At 31.4% G+C, this 24,383-nt stretch overlaps 1 protein-coding gene across 1 annotated transcript in view; it reads left to right on the forward strand.

Moving 5' to 3' along the window:
* The first annotated feature begins 3,855 nt into the window (after positions 1-3,855).
* LOC124354287 (poly(A)-specific ribonuclease PARN-like) overlaps positions 3,856-24,383 on the forward strand; it is a 32,248-nt gene continuing 11,720 nt past the window's right edge. The window contains 9 exon segments of the mRNA XM_046804627.1: positions 3,856-4,036; positions 7,393-7,612; positions 9,220-9,362; positions 9,544-9,688; positions 12,186-12,465; positions 13,596-13,717; positions 15,742-15,772; positions 15,774-15,861; positions 21,862-21,969. Of these exon segments, the coding sequence (XP_046660583.1) occupies positions 4,018-4,036; positions 7,393-7,612; positions 9,220-9,362; positions 9,544-9,688; positions 12,186-12,465; positions 13,596-13,717; positions 15,742-15,772; positions 15,774-15,861; positions 21,862-21,969 (1,156 nt within the window). The 5' untranslated portion in view covers positions 3,856-4,017.

Here is a 24,383-nt window from a genome sequence, read left to right on the forward strand (position 1 = left end):
ACTCGTGTATTGCTTTACAATAATATCATAGTCATAGGCGTAAGGCTTGTTTCTTTCTAAAGCTTATATCTTTATTTTAATTTACTTCTATGATGTATTTTTCTGCAATTTGTATATGGTACCGGTACCTAAAATATAGTAAAGTTATAGACATATATTTAAAATATTTTTTTTAACTCAAAGCGTTCTGACAAAACAATAAATTAAACATTTATAATAAAACTATGAAGTCGGAAATGTGTTTTTGTTTCCGAAAATCTTTTATAGGGGTTATTATAAAAAAGCATGATACAATTGTGAGTCGCCAAATGCCAAAACAAGCTAAATCCACTCTGCAAGTTTTTTAGAATAAATGCCCAAAAAACTGATTGCTTTTCTCACATCCATTACATTTTTTATGATTTTTGTTTAAAAAAAAAGGTTAAAAAATTAGTTATATTGTTTTAAAATTGCTAAAAAATGGTACAAAAGTTATAATTACTGCAGCCGATTAAATATATGGCATAGCTTGTTTTGGAACAGTAACTATGATTTAGCTGCTTTTGGAAACTTACTCTCCGCCATTTGCTTTTTAACTTTGGTTCCAAAACCAGTTAAATTGCGTTTACCATTCCAAAATAAGTTAAAAACAGAACCTTATATTATTAAATCCTTTTTCTCAAAACATTGTAGCTATATTGTTAGGTAAAGTTAGGTTAGGATTAAATGAACACAATCGTATTCATTTTCAATACAAAAACCATGAATTTATTTATCTACAGAGTTTATAAAATAAATGTGTCGTTTATTAAAAATATTTTCACTCAATCATAGGCTCATCCTCTTCATTTATTTCAAAATCATCATCATCATCTTCTTCGCCTTGATTGGTGGTAGGTAGCTGGAATAAGTCCTTGAAAAACTTCAACTTTGGCTCCCGTTGCCAGTCATTTTCCATAGTGGAGATTTAGCAAGCAATTTCACATCATTGATTTTTTACTTTGTTTCACTGGGTTCGGTGTCCTTCTTGTATCACTCTCAAAACTGCATTGTCAAAATTTTTCCCCCTTTTCATTACTGACTTACTCTCGCCGATTTCAAATACATAGTTTGCTTCTCCTTGTACCAGGATGGAGTTTGGATTACTTTTACTTCTTGAAAAGATAAATTTCTTGGCCTTTTGAAATTGAAAAATGCCATTGTCCTGGTTTTTTTTTAGAACAGCATCGGTTAGAGTTTTCCAATCACTCACAGGGCAATCCGTCCCAAGTTTCACAACAGTACAGTGCTTTTCAATTATTTCAGTGTACTCATTGGGATTGTTGATTACACTCAGATCTTGAAATTTCCTTTCAAGTACTCCAAACACTCTATCAGGGGGAATGAAAGAATGGCCGACTACCGGAAGAGTAGTAGTACAACTTTAGTAACATGTTTAGGTGCATCTTTCAGGAGCCAATGAGCAATCATACGACAACAGTTGTGTTCTTGTTTTGGCCACCACAGCCGTCAGAGAAAAGCTTTGACTGTGGTGACATTTTCCATGTTAGCGCTTGTTAACCTGTGGTAAACAGCAGATGCAATTTGACTGGACCCTTTTGCATACTGGTTTTCAGTTCCATAGGTAAGAAAAGGTGTTTTCTGAATTCAAGAGGACTTTAGAGAATGTCCCTCACAAATCACAAAATTAATTATATAGATTATTGCTGGCGCTATAGTATGCGGCTTGGTCCGGTATTTTAGGAAGGACAAGATTTTTTCTGACAATCATAGCTCAGAATATAGCTCTTTATCATTATTTTCTTGCAAAAGTTTTTGTAGAATTTGTCTGCACGGACTTTGTGGGCTTTTAGGTTTAGCTTTAGTGTTTCACGCTTGCCTGCATCTTTTTCTGTGGCTAGTTCACACTCAAGCCTTGTGCAGGTTGAACACTTATCAGTGTACGGTAGCGTCAAAACCAATGTTAAAGTTCTCAGAAAAAACCAGCCTGAAAAAGTCATACTCACACTTTAATTCTTCAGTTGGATGCTGCTCAATATACATTTTCCACATTTTTGTAATGTTAAGCTCACTTGGAAAGGTATTGCCTATGCTTGTTTTTCGCTCTGCAATAGTGTTTTTGTACTGGAATAAATGTTTTAATAAAAGATTTGATGCTGTCTTTCTTTATATTATATTTATCAACTTGGCGTGCTCCTCCACGAGTCTCCAAAGGTACGACGCCTGTTTCCAGGTACCTTTTTGCAAATCAATTGCACTCGGTTTTTTACTCTCTTGCAAAATTGTAAGTAGTGCTGCCCTACATACTTTAACTTTCTCAGTTATTTGTTGTTCCTCATTTTAGGTAAGAAAACGTCAGTACTTACATTTCTTTTTGATTTGATACCTTCTGGGAAGACGAGTCCTTTTTGCTGAGGAAACAATGACGTGCTGAAGAATAAAATTCTTCTTTGATTGAAGGTCAGCGTCTTTATAGTATTGCTGATGTATCTTTCTAACATCCTGCAGGAAAGTTCTGCGCAGCGGTACTTACTTTTGGCCGAATGTTTACAACTAGGCATCTGTGGAAATCCCTTCGGGCGGTGTCTAAAACAAAATAGGGATTATTAGTTCTCCTAAACCTTTAAAAAAAATACTAACCCTGTAATAAAAACAAATTATAGATCGCAAACGTTGTCAAAAACTGTTGTAGTTAAGTTAAGTTAGGGCCTAAGCTGAATTACTTTAGGCTGGTTGAGATTAAGTAGTTTAGTTGCGGTTATAGGTTAGTTTAGTTGAGGTCTAGGTTAGCTTAGTTGAGGTTAGGTTATTTTAGTTCAAAATGAGTGTTAAGATTAGGCTAGTTTAGTTTTCTTTACCAAATGTTGTTAACTTACCTAGCAAACTTTTGCAACAGTTTTCTTCCATGCTCTTTCGTTTTTCTTCCTTTTCTTTGCCAAAGGGCCAGGCATCTCTTCTACCAACTCTACTTGTTCCACATTTTGTGGAGTTTCCACTGTTATGTCCATTATATTGACATTTTCTTGTTGAACAATTACAACTTCAGCATTATAATAATTCAATACCAACGCCTTCACTACCTTCTAAAATACCTCCTGTATGTTCAGCCTCCATGTTTATGACACACAACAAATCAGGAGCTTTTAAAATAATGTTAAATAATTGAGTGCTATTGCTTCTTATAACACTATTTTTAGCCTTTGAAATTTTAAAATTAGCCAAAAAAAATAAACAATTAATTCAGAAGGAAAATGATCAGCAGTTCCCTATAGGAAAAGTCTTTTGGGATTTAACTTATTTTGACACAGAAACATGAAACATTGTAAGTGTTTATTGTAGTTTGATATAGCTGGTTTTGGAACATTGTCATCTGTGCAGATATGACTGTTTTTGGAACCGAATGGCTATAGGATATAACTGATTTTGGAACAACCTTCACTTTTAAATATTAATTTTAAACAGTTTTTTTAACTGGTTTTGGAACATTTTGAAGTGACAAAATCTGTAGCCTAGGTAATACAGAACTCAATGTCATCAATTATCTCAACTTTTTTAAAATTTTTGGATTTAGCCTGTTTTGGCATTTGGCGACTCAATTATAGGCAAAACTTAATTTTTGATATACTGAAACATGTAACATCAACAAGCGAAGTCAGCAGCAAATGAAGTTCTCGTTTTAGAACCACAGGATATTTTAAAACTCATGGAAAATAAGTTTGGGTTTGCAATCCTTTATGAATATTTTAGGTATATCCGAAATATTTGCGATTTCCCAAACTTTGATTTTTGAAGTTAGTTATGATTTAACATTCTTTATGCTTTTTTCTATCTTAATGTTGTACCTGTGCCTGTCTTTAGATGACTTGCGTGTTTTGATCCAGAGTGGCTGAAAACATGAAAATGAAATTGAACACATAACCATAACCTCAATTTTGTGTTAATGGTGTAGGGCTATTGTTTATTTCAATGGCGCACCTTACGTAGAAATTATATTAATATTGTTTGGTAAATTTACAAAATTAGCAATAATTTGACATTATGGAAGTTACAAGAACAAGTATGTATTTTACTTTACTGTGTGTTTATTTGTTCAGCTTAAATTGTGACAGAACACAATATTCATTGTAAGCTAGGCCTATGCAATGCAGTTGTGATTTCATTATGATGGGGTTTGGCAACTTAATAATAATAATCATGAAACAGTGGAAGGAAGTGTGATTTGAAGCTTTCTGCAATAGCTATTTATATTTAATTTAAACCAATTCCAATTGTAAGCCATTGACTAGGAATTCACTAGTTAGGCCTAACAGTTTCTGAATCTCTGACTAATCAAGTTTAAGTACAATAAGCGGAATCCACGACAATTTAATCATGAATATTTTTGATTATCTAAATTACCAAACAGTATAAAATCAAAATGCTGAACAAAGTTACATTATATTTATTTTAAACTATAGTATAGGCCTAGTTCACCTATGGTTTTAACTTATGTCTAAAAAAAGTAATAATTTACTGGGTACTTTTTAATTATAAATAGCGTATGCATGATTTTTTACTATAACTTTTGATTACGATCAAGTAGCACTGGCCAAGATCGCCATAAGATGTAAGCAGATAACGCTAATCCAGTTTAGATTGGATAATGCCGATAACTCTCATAGCTGCTAGTAGTAGCCTGATTACTGTAGTCGAGTCACTTGCTGCAACTCATTTCTGTATTCCCATTTACATTAGTTCCAATATTCTAATATTTAATAATTTAACTTTTTAAATGAATTTACATGATATAAGCTTGCATTCAGGTAGGCTACTATCTTGAGTGGATGGGTAATTCTAAGCAATATATGGGTCAACCTCGATTTTTTCTCATATTACAATATAATGTTCCAAATAGTCAATTAGAAAAGGAAATGACTAGAATTTCTTGCCGGAAAGCAGCTTATAGGGGAGCAGGCAACCGCCAGACGCGGTCATATATTTGCTTAGAGCTACCTATTAGTGATCAGGCTGGCACTGACGTGATCTGGGCTTCAAAATTTGGAACTACTCGAGTTTAATTTTTTTTCTAAAAGAGCAAGCAGCGCGAAGGCAAATCGAGCGTGATCCTTTTTTTTTTATTAAAAATTTCTGATAATATTGTTTATTACATATTACAATATAATTGTAGGTAATGTATGTAAAGGACAATTTTAAATTAAACAGCGCATAATTACATGCTGGAAAGCAAAGTAAACCAATATAATCCCCCCCCCACAATACAAAATTTCCGTAAAAATTTGGTAAAGGAATCTGTGTCAATTCCCTTTGGCCTGAATCAATTCAGTATATACGAAGATCACGCACGATGCTTACCCGCCTTCGCAGTCGCTTTCGCGCTGCTTGCTCTAAAAAAAATTAACTCGAGTAGTTTCCAAATTTTGAATGCCCAGATCACGTCAGTGCCCCCCTGATCACTAATAGGTAATTCTCCTCGCGGTTGCCGCCTGCTCCCTATAACTGCTTTCCAGCAAGAAATTCTAGTCATTTTTCTTTCTAATTGACTATTGGAACATTATATTGCTAATCACTGAGTTGCCTGCTCCCTATAATCTGCTTTTCCCGTGCAAGAAATTCTAGTCATTTTATTTTCCTTTTCTAATTGGACTATTGGAACATTATATTGTAAATATGAGAAAAATCGAGGTGACCCATATATTGCTTAGAATTACCGAGGGATGTTTTTTTTTAAGTTTTTTGCCAGGGGTATTAATGACCAGTATTTTCCATACCAAATCATCTAGTGGGATCTAACCATTGGAAAGTACCAATCGGAAATGGCAATGGCCAGAAGTACGGGCTTCAGTGCACCAAAGACTCAAAAAAATAATCAAAACTAGTACAGTAGTAGCCAACATTGTTTTTCTTGGAAAAAAATAGAGAGATCCGAAAGTTTCATAAAATCCATTTACATAATTTTTTTATTAGTTTAACAGTACTTAATTATTTTATTATTCAGTTTAAAGTCTAATAATGGTAATTCTAAGCAATATATGGGTCAACCTCGATTTTTCTCATATTACAATATAATGTTCCAATAGTCAATTAGAAAAGGAAATGACTAGAATTTCTTGCAGGAAAGCAGTTATAGGGAGCAGGCAACCGCGAGAATTACCTATTAGTGATCAGGGGCACTGACGTGATCTGGGCTTCAAATTTGGAACTACTCGAGTAATTTTTTTTTTCTAAAAGAGCAAGCAGCGCAAAGCGCTGCGCAGCGGGCAAGCATCGTGCGTGATCTGGGTATATACTGAATTAATTCAGGCCAAAGGAATGCCACAGATTCCTTTACCAGATTTTTACGGAGATTTTGTATTTTGCGGATTATATTGGTTTACTTTGCTTTCCAGCATGTAATTATGTGTTTAAAATTGTTTTACATACATTACCTACATTATATTGTGATATGTAATAACAATTTATCAGTAATTTTTAATAAAAAAATTCACGCACGATGCCTGCCCGTTTTTTTAGAAAAAAAGCCTGCTCTTTTAGAAAAACAATTAACTTGAGTACAGTAGTTCCAAATTTGAAGCCCAGATCACGTCAGTGCCCCTGATCACTAATAGGTAACTCTGAGCAATATATGACCGTCTGGCGGTTGCCTGCTCCCTATAACTGCTTTCCGGCAAGAAATTGTAGTCATTTCCTTTTCTAATTGACTATTGGAACATTATATTGTAATATGAGAAGAATCGAGGTTGACCCATATATTGCTTAGAATTACCCTAATAATAATAATATATATTATATATATTCTTGATTGGCCTCCGACTATCCAATCACAAGGCCAGAGAGACTTGTCAACACGAACCTACCCTATTGTACTCCTTTTAACAAAATAGACTACCAGAAAAACCTGCTGTATTAGTATCCCATTTCTACATTCACAGACTCTTTCTTGAGAAATTACATTATTTATGTTGCCTATTTTTTTACTTCACTAATTAAATTCTAAAATAGTTTTGCATATAATTGCTCCCATTAATAATTAGTAAATAAATTTTAAATTGCCTATGTAGCAAATGCTACACATACAATTTTACAATTAATAAGTACCATTTACTGATTAATTAAAAACAATTTTTTTGATTTGATTAATGTAAATAAATAAATATATAGTAACACTAAATTACACCTCAGTTAAACAAACGCTAACAATGTACCATGCCAAGCAAAAGTTTTGTATGGCTACCATATAAGAAACAGTGTGAAAGTGGCATAAGATCAAGTTCTGGTGGTTAAACAAAGCGTTAAATTTACCAACTCTATCATAATAACCCCAATGTTTATATTTTGTTAAATATGATTAAGTAAATTTTAATTAAAATAATTCAATTAAATGTCTTGAAGAACCATGTTTGTTTTTCTATTCAGATTTTCGTAAAGTGTTGCCAGAAATAGAGGACACCATCAACCGATGTGTATTCATGGCGATTGATGGAGAATTCACGGGACTCTCCTCTGGTCTGGAGAAAGCAGTTTCAGCATTTGACACCCCTGCTGAATATTATCACAAAATCAAGAATGGTTCCTTGGATTTTCTTCTCGTTCAATTCGGTCTTGTGGCTTTTATGTATAATGAGGAGCAGAAAAAGTAAGACAGGGTTTGATATTAGTTTGTAATGTCTACCACCAAATAAATTGCATATGATTAAAAACCACTTTTATTATGTATGTTTAAATTATTTTTGACAGTTGTTAAATATTATGAATTTACATTGCAAATTTCGATACCAAGTGATTAATTTACATTTAGCTTAGTTTTGTTCAGATAATGTAGAAACATACAACTTTTGTTTTTAATAATGAATATTATTATGTTTGTTTAGAACAGTCTATTTGCCTCTTAAATGAAAAAATATACTATTATTTAGGCTGTAGCCGATCTGCTCTATACTATTATATATAAGTTTGGAATGTCATTTTTTGTGTTAACATAGTGATTTGAGTAAATGACAAACATTCTCATGAATCAACTTTTTATTTTTAACATTGAATAATGAACACTTGGTTTTACTAAACACTTATATTTTCTTCAAAATAAGTAAATAAACTTTTTTGTCAAAAATTATGGTTGCCTGTAAAGTCGGTTTTACGGGCGAAGATTTTACGTGACAACGTCTTTTTCTCGGTAGAATATTTATTGATATGAATATTATTAAATTGCACAATAGGAACAAGGAATTGAATGAAAATAAGAATTGCACAAATTTTAACTATAGAAATATATTTTGTTTACTAAAACATTGTACATAATTTGAAATTAATTAAAATTTGTTATTGTAAATGGTAAAGTTGAATAAAACATTTACTAAAATTGGAATTTGAAATTCTTGCTAAACACAGTTAAATTCTAACTCCGCGCGTGGTGATTGGTCGGTTTAGTTCGTTTGTTTGGTCGCACTGTTATGACAGGTTAGAGGTTATAATTTGTTATTTTAAATGTTTGACTAGCAATACGCGCTGTTTCTTCTCAATCGACTGAATTACGATTGATTTCAGAGTGATTTAAACTAATAATTTACTTAACACTATCAACATTTGTCAATAGTATGACATAACCTATAAACTCAGTTTCTCAACTTTTGTGTCAATCTAACAATTAATCAATCAATCATAGTTTACGATAATGAAATATCAGTGTACAATTATTTACCTTTATTGTTGTAGTTGTTGTAAATGACGAATCTAAGCACTCCACATTTTCACGAATAAACATAGTTATCTGCTTTATCCCGTGCGGCGGACCCACAGTTATCTGCTTTATCCCGTGCGGATCCCGTGCGGCGGACCCACTGGACGGGCATCGTAACGTTACCGGGCGTTACACTTTTTCATGAGTGACTCCGAGCCGCAACCTAATTTAAGACGTTGTCACGTCAAAAACATTATTAAGAATGATTGGTTAAATTATAGTTATAAATAGTGAAGCTTTTCCACTACTTCACAGTTATAGACAACACAAAATAAAATTTTAAAATCTGTAGAAATTATAGACTTTTAAACACATTTCCTAAAAATTACAATTAACTATTTAGTAGCACTTTAAACTGAGAGTCAGGAGTCCAATTTAATTAAAGAGTTATTTTAAATTAAGTAGATTTCATTTGTTCATTAACAGTGTGTTGTCACAATAATATATATAATGTTTTGTCAAGTTTCTTCTTAGGCTGTCATAATTATTGACTATTGTTCCTACAGATATACACACAGAGCCTATAACTTCTACCTGTTCCCAAAGCCTCTGTCAAGGCAGGCTCCTGACTGCCGATTTCTGTGTCAAGCTTCCAGTCTTGACTTCTTGGCTTCCCATGGTTTTAATTTTAACAAACTCTTCAATGAAGGTAAGTCCACATTCTTGTTGAATTTTAATTTAATGTACGAGTATTTTTCAGTGAATGAATTTATAACATGCGAGGAAGGTATTATATAAGTCTACAAATAAATCAAGACATTATGCTCCAAACTTCTATTTAGTGAATAATCTGTAACAACTAGTGTAGTAACTATACTGTTCTGTAACAGGGATACCATACCTAAACAAGAAGGATGAAACGACTATGAGGACAAAATTGGATGAGGCAAGAGAGAGACGGAAATCTATTGGAGAGAAGAACAATTCATTTGTGGAATGCCCTGCAGAACATGTTGACGCTGTCAAGAAAGCTGTGTAAGATATATTTTGTCTTCTTCCTAACCCTTATGAATCAAATTACATTTGTTTACTCAGCCAATTTCAATAAAATAAAAGCTGTTCAGACATAAGCTACATAACCATATTTTAACCCTTTTAGGATGAGCGATACAAAGTTCATTGCCGAAGAAGATGATGCAGGCTATCAATGTGTAGCCGCTGTTGCCTTGTTGAATTAGACGAGTGGGCTATCTGTAGCTTGCTTTTTTTTAATGTTTATGAGTCACGAAACGTCGTAAAATCATGATTTTCTATACTAACAAGTATTCTTTGACCGTCTACAAATATATATGTGGTTACATTGTATTATAACTAATTTACATTTTTTCACGTCATGTAACAGCTGTTGTATCGTCACTTCAGCTGTATCATCATACAGCAGATGTATTGTATATTTTTTACGTTTTTATCACTATTTTCCAACCATTCAACACCAAATTTGTACTCTTATAAAAAATTAAGGAATAAAAAAAATGTTTTGACAGTAAACTTTTTTGTTTTTTAATAAACTAAAAATAAATGAAAAAAAAACACAAAAAGCAAAGTAAAATATTTAAAATAAATATTCCACCCAATCAAATTATTATTAAATAATTTCACATTGAAGACTGGACCAAAAAATTATAAACATTTTTGTCATCCTAAAAGAGTTTAAGTGTTTGTGTTTATATTATGAACGAATTTTTAAAAATTTAACCATGTTCTTTTACAAATCTTAGTAATTCAAAAACCTCTAATTGTAGAAATCATATATATTCTCGGGCATAAGCTTAAGTAGTATCAAGAACCAACAACATATATAAACTGAAATTTGCAAAAATGTTAAATATTTTGTTATACTTTGTACTCTATACGTGGTACAATTTTTACATCCTTTCCACTATATATTAGGATGTAATGGCAGATAACAAGAGCTCCAACATGGACTTAGGGCAACTTCAACATCCATTGCGTAGGTTGAGAAATGACAGACATCCCTCAAGATAGTAAATTCAAGGTCAGATCACATGAACGCTTGTAAAGGTTATCTTTCACTTTGGTACTACTAGTAACATAAATATGATAACGTAATCTAAACCTTACATAGCCTAATAACAAATAGTCAATTGGGACAGAGCGGCCTCCTTCTCGCAGATATTACTTCGTTTTGGGAGGCAAAAATAAAGAACAGATCATCATAACGATATGTAATTTTCACTGCAAGTTAAATAAAATCTGTTGTTTCAAATAATGTAGTTTTTGTAGGTCCCCAGTAAGAAATACTTCCAAAAATAGTAGCTTCCAATTAATACCAAAATACCTTTATACAATTTTTATTTTTGGAATTCATTCAATTTATTCATTCATTTTAATAATTTAAGTTTAATTTGAAATTTTCTTAAAAATAATATTTTTCCATTTTGTGCTGTGAGTGAATAAAAGATATTGTTAAATATATAGTTCTGTATTTTAAAATCTTCATGATATTAGAAAGATATCAAATTAAGCTTGATAGGTGTTGAATTTGTTACACGTTTTAATTTGTTCCCTAAAGAGAAAAGGTTTGTTAACATCTTGATGTCCTATATTATGTTTAAAAAAGATACATTCTAATTTTGTTTTTATAATCATTGGCTCTTAGTGCAAAAATGTCCTTCCAAAATCGTAAACAAAGTTGTGTCTAGAACTAAACTATCTGCTAGTTACGTTTCAATTTGGTTTACTTGATTTTGATGACAAAATTTTTGATTGGGAGCAATATTTACAGATACTAAAAAATTTCCACTGGCTTTCGAATCACCTTCACTCAATTGACAGCACTTGCAAAAGTCAAATTCACTTTTATACTAGATGAAGCAATACAGTTTCTTTCACTTCCAGGCTGGTTTGTTTTTCGGTGAAATAGAAAGACTAGATGAAATCTTGTTTTGGTCTTGTATTGACAATGAAACTTCGGTGTTATCAGTAATTTAGGAATAGTGCTGTAAGGCCTAGCTTCTTTCATCTCACTTTTGAATTTCTTAGCAATGTTTAAGTTATTTTCCATGGTTAGGCCTACTAATAGATTTAGTTAGTCATTCCAAAATATAAAATCTAACATAACATTTTTTTAAAAACTCTAGTAATAGTAGCTGCTAGTTATAGACATCAAGGCGTTCAGAAGTGTACAAAAAAGTGTTTTTATTTGCATGTGTAGTAGCTACGGTGTATAAAAAACATTGTAATAGCAAAAACGCAAGGCTCTTGGTGGGATGAAGTATCTGATACTTATTTGCGTGGAATTTAATGTGATGACAAACATGATTCTATTCATAGTATCATTGAAAAAGCAATACTGTATTTTTTATACTTTAAACTTATTTACAAAAATGACATATTTCTCTTGGTTAGTCTTTCTTTCTCACTATTGTCTCAATTTTACAAAAGCTTATTTATTGTTATTTATTTACATTAGAAGTTAAGTAAATGTAATAAGTAACTGCCAATTTTACAGTAATTCGATCACAGAATTCCTCTCAACAACTCATGGTCCAGTTGAACTTACACTGCCACCAACCAATGGATTCATTAGAAAACTGATCTACCAAGAGGTATGGAAGCGCTACTCCAACGATGACCTCAGAATAGAGACCAAGAATGGTATCATAGTGGTGAAGAGACCGGCTACAGTGGAAGAAAAGGCAGAAGAGGAAAAGAAGAAGTTGGAAGATGAGGAATCAGAGCTAGATGAAGCTATTGGATTTTCCAACGTGATAAGACTTATATCTCATTCGGTAAGGTTATAGATTCACACTGACAGGTAGTTTCAATAACAGATCTGACAGTTATTGCTTTTCATAAATTAAAAATTAAGCAATCTAATAATTTTTTTATTAAATATTAGTGTTTTTGTTTTGTTTTAAAAAAACTAACTAAATCACCTGGTACTGTGCTGAGAATCTCTGTTGTAAATAGTCTGTAGGGTTTTGAATTTGGTTGATAGCAATGTTAGTGTAAACTTACAACCAAATCTAAATTGAATCCAAAATAGAATTGTGAAGTGAAGCAACTAAATGCTGCTGCCACTAACTTATTTTAAAAAAGTCAACTGTGTTCTTTTAAACAATTTTTAAAAATTTGATTGGAAATATTTTTTTTTAAATATAAAGAAAATGTCTCTAAATTTGACATCAATTTGATAAGTTAAAGTAGTGAAATGATGATTTTAATAAACCGTATACATTGGAGTGTTAACTTTACTTAATGTCTATTATTAATAAATAAATAAAAAAAAAAAATAAAAAAATAATAAATAAAAATAAAAAAAAATAAAAAAAGTATCCTATATGTAAAATGGTATATTGCCGTTAATAAATAAATTATCTATATATGATGATTACATATTTAGTAAAATTCATGAATTAATAAGAATTTAATGGTCCTTAACCATAAGGGCAATAAGTGCACATTTGAAAGTACAAGGGTCGCCAAATGTCCTTATTAATTTAAAGGACATACTATGTCTTATAAACAGAGTATAGTAAATATTTTCTGAAAATAACATTAACGTAATTCAAACCGTCTTTTAATTAGCTACCTTAAAGCATTACGCATTTATTTTGTACAACCTATAATATGTTTTTATTTTCTCTTCTTTCATACCATTGGCCTTAATATTAACATCTTTCTGATACAGAGTAGGTGCCACACCAACAACCATCTTGCTAGTATGGCCCCATGCCTAATATGTTCATATTTTTACTTGTGGCTGTAGGTGGATTCTGTCATGTGTACTGACACTATAATTTACACATGCTAATTTACAATGTACTAAATGTTTGGTTTCTTTGTAACGTTTCTTTTTTATTTTAAGATGGATACTTTACTACCATACTCATACAACATATTCTTGTGTATGTTCTAGAGAAAGTTGGTGGTGGGGCACAATATGCTGCTGGACTTGTGTCACGTCTTGCACAGGTTCTGTGAGCCCCTGCCAGACAGTTACCGAGAGTTTAAGGAGCTCCTGCATACTGTTTTCCCATAGTGAGTCTGTCCACTAGGTCCTTGTTAGGATAAGTAAAAGATAATCACTTTTTTATTCTAACATTTATTATTGTTGTCTGAGAATGTTTAAAGAAATATATAAGTTGCACCTTACTGCCAGTTGATTATTTATAATACATTGATTTTTCATAAAACTGTAAACCATTTATTATTTTGCCTTGGCTTTCGCTTATGATTGATTGAAGTAATATTTTTAGGGTGCAATATGTAAGCATAAGTATAATGGAGTTCACTGTCATTGTTATCTCATCAGCAGTACTGTAAATTTCAGTAATAGTAGTTAACAATTTATTTTGTTCCAAAATGTTCTTAAATATTCTTTGGTTTAGTTTAGTTTATTAGTTTATTTTTAAGTATTGACAATTCATATATTTATCTTCAGCCAAGCTAAAAATTATAAACCTATGTGAAGCTTATAATAAATAAATGTAAAAAACCCTATCAAACTCATTTCAGCTCAGTTGTTTTTTATTATATTGTACATTGATTTTTACCTGTTGCATATCTTAACCCTGTGAGTACGTCAAAAATGATGTAATTTTTCTGGTACATACAATAGAAATGACTACTGTACTTTTTTCTGAAGGTTGTACTGAAGAAGACAAAGGCAAAAATAAGGAAAATGCAAACATGTATTTTCAGTTGCTCTATAGGAGGATTTCCAGCAACGATTTGCTATAAAATTGTGTACAATATATTTATAATTAATAATTAATTGCATATAACATGTTTTTATTTAATATTTTAAACTGATTTTTGTTTGTAAAAATACATTTTTGTTTATTGTTGGTTTATTATAAGAACAAAATGTAAGTTTATGGTGGAAACATTTTTAAGTTTTTTACTTTATTTTATACGAGTACAAAATTGTTATGTTGATTTGTTGTCAATAAGAATAAAAAACACAATTGCACTAAATACACAACACAATCATCTATATAACAATACTGTACAGTTGGAGTTAAATGGTGCAACACAGCTGTTACAAGATGTGAAAAAGATGTAGATGATATATACGACAAGGTGATCACATAAATATTTGTAGAAAAGTCATGTATATACATTAGCATAGAAAAATCATTATTTTACAATGTTTTGTGAGTCATGAACATCGTAAAATTGTAATAAAACAAAAAGTGGGCTATGAAATAGCTCACTCGTCTTTTTCAGTAAGACGTGTGAGCTACATACAGCCCGCATCATCTTCATGATCAATGAACTTTGTGGGTTATTAATAAATAATGTAATGTTTGACTATTTTTCAAACTAAAACAATTATAAGAAACTCACAACATACATAGGGCTACTTCAAATAATTTTATTAATGCAGATTGATCAAATAATTGACCGTTTAACCCTGAAAATGGCAAACTTACAGGCGTTTTAGTTGTATTCTCTAGTGTAGCACCTGATATTGGATCTTTTGGCATGGCCGGCTTACGGTTTTTATCGAATTTTTAACCCTCTTGTGATAAAATAATTGTGGCGCAAAATTTAATTAAATATAATTTCTTCAGGAGACGCGATGTCCGTCCCGGTTGTCGACACACACCCGGCACTCGGAGTGTTACCCCACCGGGTGAGGGGGAGTCCGACTGTAAACAGGAAATTGTACCAATCTTAATTTGTCATGTTATTGATAGTATGGTGTAAAAATACTTTTCTATTTCAGACTAAAAATGATAGTGTTTAGTTTTATATATAAAATTATTAAGTTAATTAATTTGATTGCCTTAATATTGTTTTGTGATTTTTGTATGCTCATATGGTATATCTCTGAATACATAGTTGAATTTTGAACAGTTAGTACTAAATTAATGAACTAATTAATTATTTTTTATTTTTTGAAGTTAAAAAATTAAAAGCAATACAATATAATATTGTACTAACTGTACTATTAGATCAATTTTATAGTATAATCTGTTGTAATTCCAATATAATATAACATTTTGATAGGTTTTCCTTAAATAACAACAAACTGCTGAGAAATATTTTTTTCACAGTATTCTGGACACCAAATTCATGTGTTCCATACGCCCCGCTCAACGAAGCAGTTCCATCTAGTGTGTTGTCACACTTATTGGCTACTGTGTCCCAACAACCCTTTCAACTGCTGGAAGTTGGTAAGCTTTTTTGATTTGTTATCTTGATTTATTAATCCTTATCATTTATCATGACTCAATAGAACTATGGAGCATGTTTAAGTAAACTGAGGAGTATAATGTTCAAACACTACTCTTACAAGTAAGTAATGGAGAAAATTTGCTCTTTCAATTTTTAGTTTTGCAGCTGTATTCTATAGTGTTTTCTTTAAGGGTGTTTTATACAGGGTGAATTTAAGTTAGTGTCGAAAAATTTTTTGGGTGATACTACTCAGTATTATAGACCAAAATATGAAAAATCAAAAAAATCCCTATCTCATCTATCTTTTAACTACGACCAATTTCGCTATTTTGTTAAAAAATCATGTTTTGTTTCAATAAAACTCAAATTCCTCCATTATTTTTAATGTTTTTTTAAATTCTGAATCCATTTTTGTAATCTACACAAAATTTTACATGGGAATAATGGAGAAAAAACTGTCTTGAAAATAAGTTTGATACAAACAAATTGCTAATAAATAAAATTATTAAGTTTTCGGCAAAAACATTAAAAAGATATTAGACCCGAGGAATTAAATGAAGTTAATTCTGAAGAGAGGCCAATACCACAAAAAACTTGCCCATTTTGTGGGCTTTAAAATGACATAATGCAGCGTTACTTTTATTTTCATCTTATACTGGTTATTAAAGAATCAGTATTGGAAAAACAAGGTCTACTTAAAATATCACGGTGCCAAATAACCCAGTCAAAATCGTGTTTAATTCAATAATAAATCAAACATAGGATAAACACATAAAGAACAGTTACAAAAAAGAATAATCATAAAAGAAAGTAATCTACAAATTGCTTTCAAATTGCCTGCCCTCCGTTTCTAATGCAGGCTCTCGCACGCTTCCTCATTGCCCTAAACCGTCACGTTCAAAGATAACTTGTTACGCACTATTTGGGCAGCTAACTCAATCCGGTTTCTTAAGTCTTCCTCAGAGTTTACAGTGGTCGAGTAAACTTCCTGTTTCATAGTCCCCCAAACAAAGAAGTCCATAGGAGATAGGTCAGGAGATCTGGCCGGCAAGCTACAGTTCCAGCGCGACCTATCCATGTCGGGTAATTTGTCCGTTAACCACTGACGCACTTCATTGCTGAAATGAGGAGGAGCACCGTCCTGTTGGAAAACTATGTTGTCCCCTCTGATTGTGGCCCATATCAAGTCCATCCAGAAGTGTGTGGGCAAGGTATGCTTGTAAAAAGTCCAAGTAAACTTCACTATTTAAGGTTCCTTGAAAAATGTGGGGACCCACAAGTTGGGTTTCCGATGACTCCTGCCCATACGTTGAGATGAAAACGTCTTTGAAAGGAACTTTCTCTTGAAGCCCTGGATTTTTTGTTCGGCCCAATGGTGCATGTTATGCGTGTTAAAAACACCAGCCCTAGTGAAGGTAGACTCATCGGTGTACAAAATGTTTTCTCAAAAAATGATATTGTTCAATATCACTATTGAGCAGCCAGCGACAGAACTCTACTCTTGGACCAAAGTCATTTGGTTCTAACGCTTGAAACCTTTGTAAAGTGATAGGGGTGGAAGTTATTTTCGTGTAAGATTCCTAACACTTTACTCTGAGAAACACCAACTTCTCTGGCAAGTTGTCGGCTGCTGACCTCAGATTTTCTTGAACTAAATCTAGAACTCGTTCATCTAAGCCAACATCTCGAAGAACAGGACCTACCTCATTACGCTGCCTGTGAACTGTTCCTCTCTCCAACAAATGCTGATGTAGCCTCGTAAAAACTTTATCACTAGGAACTCTACGATCTGGGTACCGAGCGTGGTATTCTCTCTGAGCAGCCAGAGCATTCCCGCCACAAAAACCATATACAAAAATGCATCTCTGCATACTCTCTCGATGTGAAATCCATGATAGCTACGGCTCAAATAACTATTTTTAAGTGGATAGAGGTAAAGTCAGCTGAAAGACAAAATAAAAACCTGAAACATGGGGTATTCCTTCATACTTGTGATTGTAGAGATAAGATAGTCAGGAGTAAAAACTGATAAGATATGACAATCCGGAGGCAGGCAATTTGAAAGCAATTTGTAGATTACTTTTACTTTTTATGATTATTCTTTTTTGTAACTGTTCTTTATGTGTTTATCCTATATTTGATTTATTATTGAATTAAACACGATTTTGACTGGTTATTTGGCACCGTGATATTTTAAGTAGACCTTGTTTTCCAATACTGATTCTTTAATAACCAGTATAAGATGAAAATAAAAGTAACGCTGCATTATGTCATTTTAAAGCCCACAAAAATGGGCAAGTTTTTTGTGGTATTGGCCTCTCTTCAGAATTAACTTCATTTAATTCCTCGGGTCTAATATTCTTTTTAATGTTTTTTGCCGAAAACTTAAGAATTTTATTTATTAGCAATTTGTTTGTATCAAACTTATTTTCAAGACAGTTTTTTCTCCATTATTCCCATGTAAAATTTTGTGTAGATTTTCAAAAATGGATTCAGAATTAAAAAAACATTAAAAATAATGGAGGAAATTGAGTTTTATTTAAACAAAACATGATTTTTTAACAAAATAGCGAAATTGGTCGTAGTTAAAAGATAGATGGGATAGGGATTTTTTATTTTTATATTTTGGTCTATAATACTGAGTAGTATCACCCAAAAAATTTTTCGACACTAACTTAAATTTCACCCTGTATATGTATGTATAATGTTTTATATATGTATATATAATGTTGTTATTTAAATCTTCATTTTACCTGCAGTAATCCAATCTTATTACTGTAATCCAAAATTTTAAGCTAAAAAAATCATATAGTCTAAACTTATTTACGTTGTTGGTTTTGTGTGTACTCTTAGATAGCTAGCCAGTAATAGTTCCAATTATTTCATTCACATGTTCTAGTAATGTTCCCTAAATTAAAGACCATTAACACTAAACAACCTATGAAAGCAAGTTTTATACTTCATATTAAAATATTTGTGATAGTGTAACTATAGTAATCTTATTAAAAGTCAAAATATGTTTTTCACTTTAAATTATCGTTAAAGAATCATTTTAGGATTAAAACAGGCCAGCAAAACTTTGCATTGGTAATTAAGTGACAAATCCTGCCGTTAGATGTATACATTGGTACTATGAAAGGAATGTTTTTGTCCATGTGAGTGAGGGGAGTTATTGCATGCTTAGATCATTGAGAGACTGCAATGTTGGCCTGTGCCCCAAGGTTGTGCATATGTTTGATCCACTCGGACAAACAAGAGCAGACTGTACTTAACTTTTAAATACTGTTAAATCAAAGCCTTAGTTGGTAGATAAAACTAATATAAAAACAATTAATCAGGATTAAGTTTTAAAATTAACTAAAAATTATTTATGGCTGCCCAGTAAAGAATCTTTAAATTCAGACTTTAAAAACAACAACAAACTAAATTTAAAAATACTTCATTTTGAAGATTGTTAAATTGTTATGACATGTGGTAAAATGAAATTGGAGTAATCAAAACAATTTAGTGCAAGGCTTAACCCTGCAACTGACCTTCATTTTTTTCAAAATGGCAGGCACTTTTTTAACTTTGTAAGGGGTTTTTATTTTAACCACTGCTCTTATATTTTTCAAGATACAGCCATTTTAAAAAAATATCTGTGTTCTTAGAAATAAATGTAATTTACAACAAAAGAATTAAATATTTAATCATTTGAATTTTACTTTTAAAGTAAATTGGTTAACATACAAAAATTAATAAAGAACACATTTTCTCTAATGTATAGCACTCTTACATGCAATTTAAAATTTGTTTGAATAAATCCAAAATGTACAAAAGTTTTTTTATTTCAATTCACTAAAAACCTAACACAACCTGCTACAAGTTTTCTCTTCACCAATTTATAAAACACTTCATAAACATTTATACACACTAAACAATGAAAAATGTAAAGATGCAACTAAATAGCAAACAATACACCAGTATTGACAATGGTGTAATAACAATTAAGAAATCAATAGGCAACCAGACAATGCATAGTTCTTATGTACTGGCTGAGTCGGTGATTGTGTAACAGAACAAAAATAAAATACAAGTTCAACGTCTTCAGTGAGGACACTGTTCCTTAGAGAAGTTCTTCTTTGTTTTGATATGATTTTCACTACTTCCAGATGATAAAGTAAACAGATTATCAAATTGAATAAAGCTATTTTCAACGCATTTGGCATTTTAGGATTTTACAAAACATAGCTTTTTTAAACAACTATTGTATAAACATTAATTTGGCTTACAGTTTATAGAAATGATGTTTCAGAAAGCCAAGAATACACCCATATCAATAACGACACAATCATGTGGAACGTAAACTCTTGACAGGGAATTTTGCCAAACATATGATAATTTTTGCTTGTTCAGAAATTACGTGAACAAATCGCTATCGGAAATGTGATCGTCCAAGTTTAAAATTTTTGAATGACAAATATAATGTAACTATAGATGTTTTACGGCATAATATGAAACCTTGGATATTATCTTAAATTTACATTTGTGATTTAGTAAAAATTACAAACAAATTAAAAATATACTTGCTGAAAGAGATCATATGACAACATAGTTAATGTGTTTAAAATAGCTTAATGTCATTTGGTTATAGTTAATGCTTAGATAATCACTTAAAGCCAGTTGCAGGGTTAAGGCATATTATTTAATAAACATATCTCTCTACTCAACAGGAATTTTACCAAGCTCAAAACAATATTTAAATGTTTTAACTAAGGCAAGATTTTCTGTAAATTATTTAATTGTTCTGATATGTTTGTTTGGAGCATTGTGGATGATATTCATACGTATGTATAAGGTATGAATAAAGAGATTTTTACGATGACAGGGTTGAAGATGTTATTACTTTTTACATTTACTTTTCTCCTTAGTTCAATTTAAGTCAATTATTGCAAATCTAAAAGTACCTCAATTTTGGCAATTTTGAAACCATATCACTAGTCCACCACCTGGAAAGGGCTTTAGTTATCGTTAAGACATGCAACCATTAATCAGCAATACATCACTGAAATCATAAAATAAATAATAGTATTTTCTTAAAACTGTGTTATTTATTATATTTTTTTATGAAGCACATGATTAGTAAATCTACTTATTAACAGGAATAAATTAAATATTTGTATAATTATTTTTCGTTCTACGTACTTTCAATCTGGAATAAAGTACAGATCATTTTTTATTTCATTATAGTACTTAAGCCTATTTTACTCACTCTTAAAGTTCTATTTTGTTCCTTTTGGCTGCTATATGCCCTGTCATCTAAAAAGTACAATGTTGGTACCTAATACATTAATATTACATTCTCACCATACTCGATCATTTAGTAAACATTTATTATCTTACTGTACTTGATCATTTTTAAACATCATTGCATGCCTTTTTATCGTTCACTTATGACAAGTAGCTGAAGAAACCCCATTTTACCTTCTGCTTACGGCAGCGTCTGAAATCTGACTCTGTCACAGACTTGACTCCAGAATTCTGGAAGCAATGTCCGTCTAAAAATAAGTCGGTGACGAAGAAGCTCAAAACAAACTATTTTTGCATCATTTCTTTATGTATAAAAAACTTAGCTTTGGGATCATGTCTAAAATATTATATTGCACTCAATTGTGCACCTGATAAGACAATGAGAATCCATTGATAGATTAAACTTGATTTCGTAATCTAGGGGTGTCTTATGTGGGAACGATGCAAAGAGTTTGTTTTGAGCTTCTTCATCCCAGATTTTGGTTTTTGATTTCTTTAGACTGACATTGAGTCCAGATTCCACGGATGAAGTATGTGACACTATCAGATTTCAGGTAGTGCATTAAGCGGAAGATGAATTGGAGCTGAACTATACATTTGAATTGAATCACTTCTTTGAACCATAGCCAACTTTGTTTGTGGTTAGTGATGTAAAAATTTTGTAAGAAACAAAATCAAATGTTTATTTAATTTTGTTTATTACTGTTAAGAGCCAGAAGGAGAACATGCCTACACAACGCTGGAGGAAAAGGAACATGAAGCCGGGTTTGATGCTTACATTACAGGCACCATTGCCATAGCTCTTTCCAACCACCTTGGTATGTTGAACATATTCATATCAAACCTAAAATGTTGTAACAACCATTTGATGTGTAGACGATTATCTTTGTTATTTTTTTGTTTGTTAGTTTGTACATAACAGCTTTCTAATTTTTTATAGAAATTAGTGTTTTTCAAAATTTATTACACAGTATATCTATACTATTATATAACAATCTAATAATATCTGTCTATATGTTTTTGTGTGTGAGTTTTACTCAATCATGTAAAAACTACTTAATTGTCCATACTGAAATTTTACATGGACGTTCTTAGGATCCCTGATTAACATACAGATGTCCCACGAGTAACCCGACAAACTTATCAGGTGGTTTCCTCTCATCAAAATAATAAAAAGTTCATATAATCATGTCAGGAAACACTTTGTTAGCAAACTACGTCTAGCAAAAGATTTCATGTGATTTTCTGGGAAAGGACACAAATAAAGTGAAACTAATGCTTTTGTGGCGTAAAGTTATTAGTTAAGTTTATCGGATTCCGAACTGAAATTCCGAAAAGCATGATGTAAAATAGGTTAATAATAAACAAAGATAAACTTTAAGAAAATGATGTTTAATTAAATCACCACATAAGAAAATACAATATCTGTTTATTAAATGAACGTTCTTTGTAAAAACAAAACATCTGGAGATAATTTTTTTCAGTCAAGAAACGTTGAAAATAAAATGACAATTTGGTGGATATTGTTTTTAACAATAGATATTGCATGGTGCACATACTACATATTTTCCTCCAATGTACTTCAAAAATATTGTATAATATTTGAAACTAAGGCAAACACTAGTCTAAATTATATTTCTACTACCCAAAATTAGATTAATTATAGTTATAAGTATATTACCCTAATTAATTATTGACTGTAATTTCATACAAATATTATTTTTTATTTTCTTTGAAACACAGCTTTTACAAATATGCATGACCTTACAAAACTGCATGCCAAATAATTGTATATTCTACAAACCCCATACAACTACATATTTTCTGAAATTAGAATTTGTTCTATCTTTGACCTATTTTGAAATTATTAATTTCCAACTTTTATAGTAGTGTGCATGGTCCCCCAAAATATCTAAATTTAATTTTGTAATTTTAAGTTTCACCTTATGAAAAAAATATGTATGCCAATGAATTATGTTTAGTGTGTTTTATTATTCTATAGATATCACCGAAGAAAACAGTAAGAAATGAGTAGTTGAGTTTATGTACAATTTATTAAGAAAACTGCTATTTTCAAGTAAACTAACTCTAAGCAGAAAACTGCTGGTATATTTGATACTCTTTGTTGGTACGAGTTAGGCAAATATTTTATACATAGGAAGTAACCCAATACATGGTCTTATTTATTGTATAAAATTATTTGGTAAAATTGTATAAATCATTGTTAGATAATAAAAGCTATGAAATAGATTTAGTTTTTGTAAACAGAACATGATTTAAAAACCGTATTTTCTACGTCTGGTGAATTATAAGTATATTTGCTGCTGCATCTATGCACAGCTTACTGCTACTCAGAAGTAAATAAACAAACAAGTTTATACCTCAATAAACCAATATGGTTTTTATTGAAATAGGTTGGCCATTCTCAGACCTAGAAACTACCACTTGCAAAACACAGTACATCACTATTGTAACCCGCTGAACTTAATGTTGAAATTTGACGAGATGTTGCCATATCGTTGCCGACCATCAGGTGTTTCTGCTATTCTTGCACACTGCTTGATTTATGTTGTTTACGAAACAGATGAGTAAATCAAACAAACACCTCAAGAAAGTAATGATCAAATTTATGTATGAGCCTACTGTCGCCATAAGTTGATGTAATATATATAAATATTCGCTATTGTGATGCATGAATTAATTGTCATATCATTTTTCAACAGACAAGTGGTTCATAATCATTATAATATTTTTACAGTCCAGATAACAATCCTTACTGTTTCATTATTGCTTGTAGTTGGCGGATAATTTATTTTATTTTTGTATCGGGTACATGTTATAGATATGCACTTCAGTTATTTGGTTTAATTATAAGCATTAAATCGAAGGCTGGTTTACATCTTCTGCCAGAAGTTTGGGGTTTCACTGAGGGTGAACTGAAGTCCACAATTATGACGAGAGGCATTTGGGATCGTTATAGTATCGTGCTTCAATAACATTGGACAATAGGCACAGTGTAATTCCTATCATGAATACTCCTGACTACAGGTATATATGTTGATGTCAGTGGTCTGCACTTCTGGTCAGAGCCATGTGGGATCTTTATAGTACCATGCTTAAATAATGTTGGGCAATATGCACAATGTAATACCAATCATAAATACCCCTGACTATATGTGCGGATTTCGTTGGCCTGCCGAAAACGCAATTATAAAATATATATTTAATAATA

The sequence above is a fragment of the Homalodisca vitripennis genome, chromosome 2, assembly GCF_021130785.1.
Source record: "Homalodisca vitripennis isolate AUS2020 chromosome 2, UT_GWSS_2.1, whole genome shotgun sequence".
Taxonomy (NCBI): Eukaryota; Metazoa; Arthropoda; class Insecta; order Hemiptera; family Cicadellidae; genus Homalodisca; species Homalodisca vitripennis.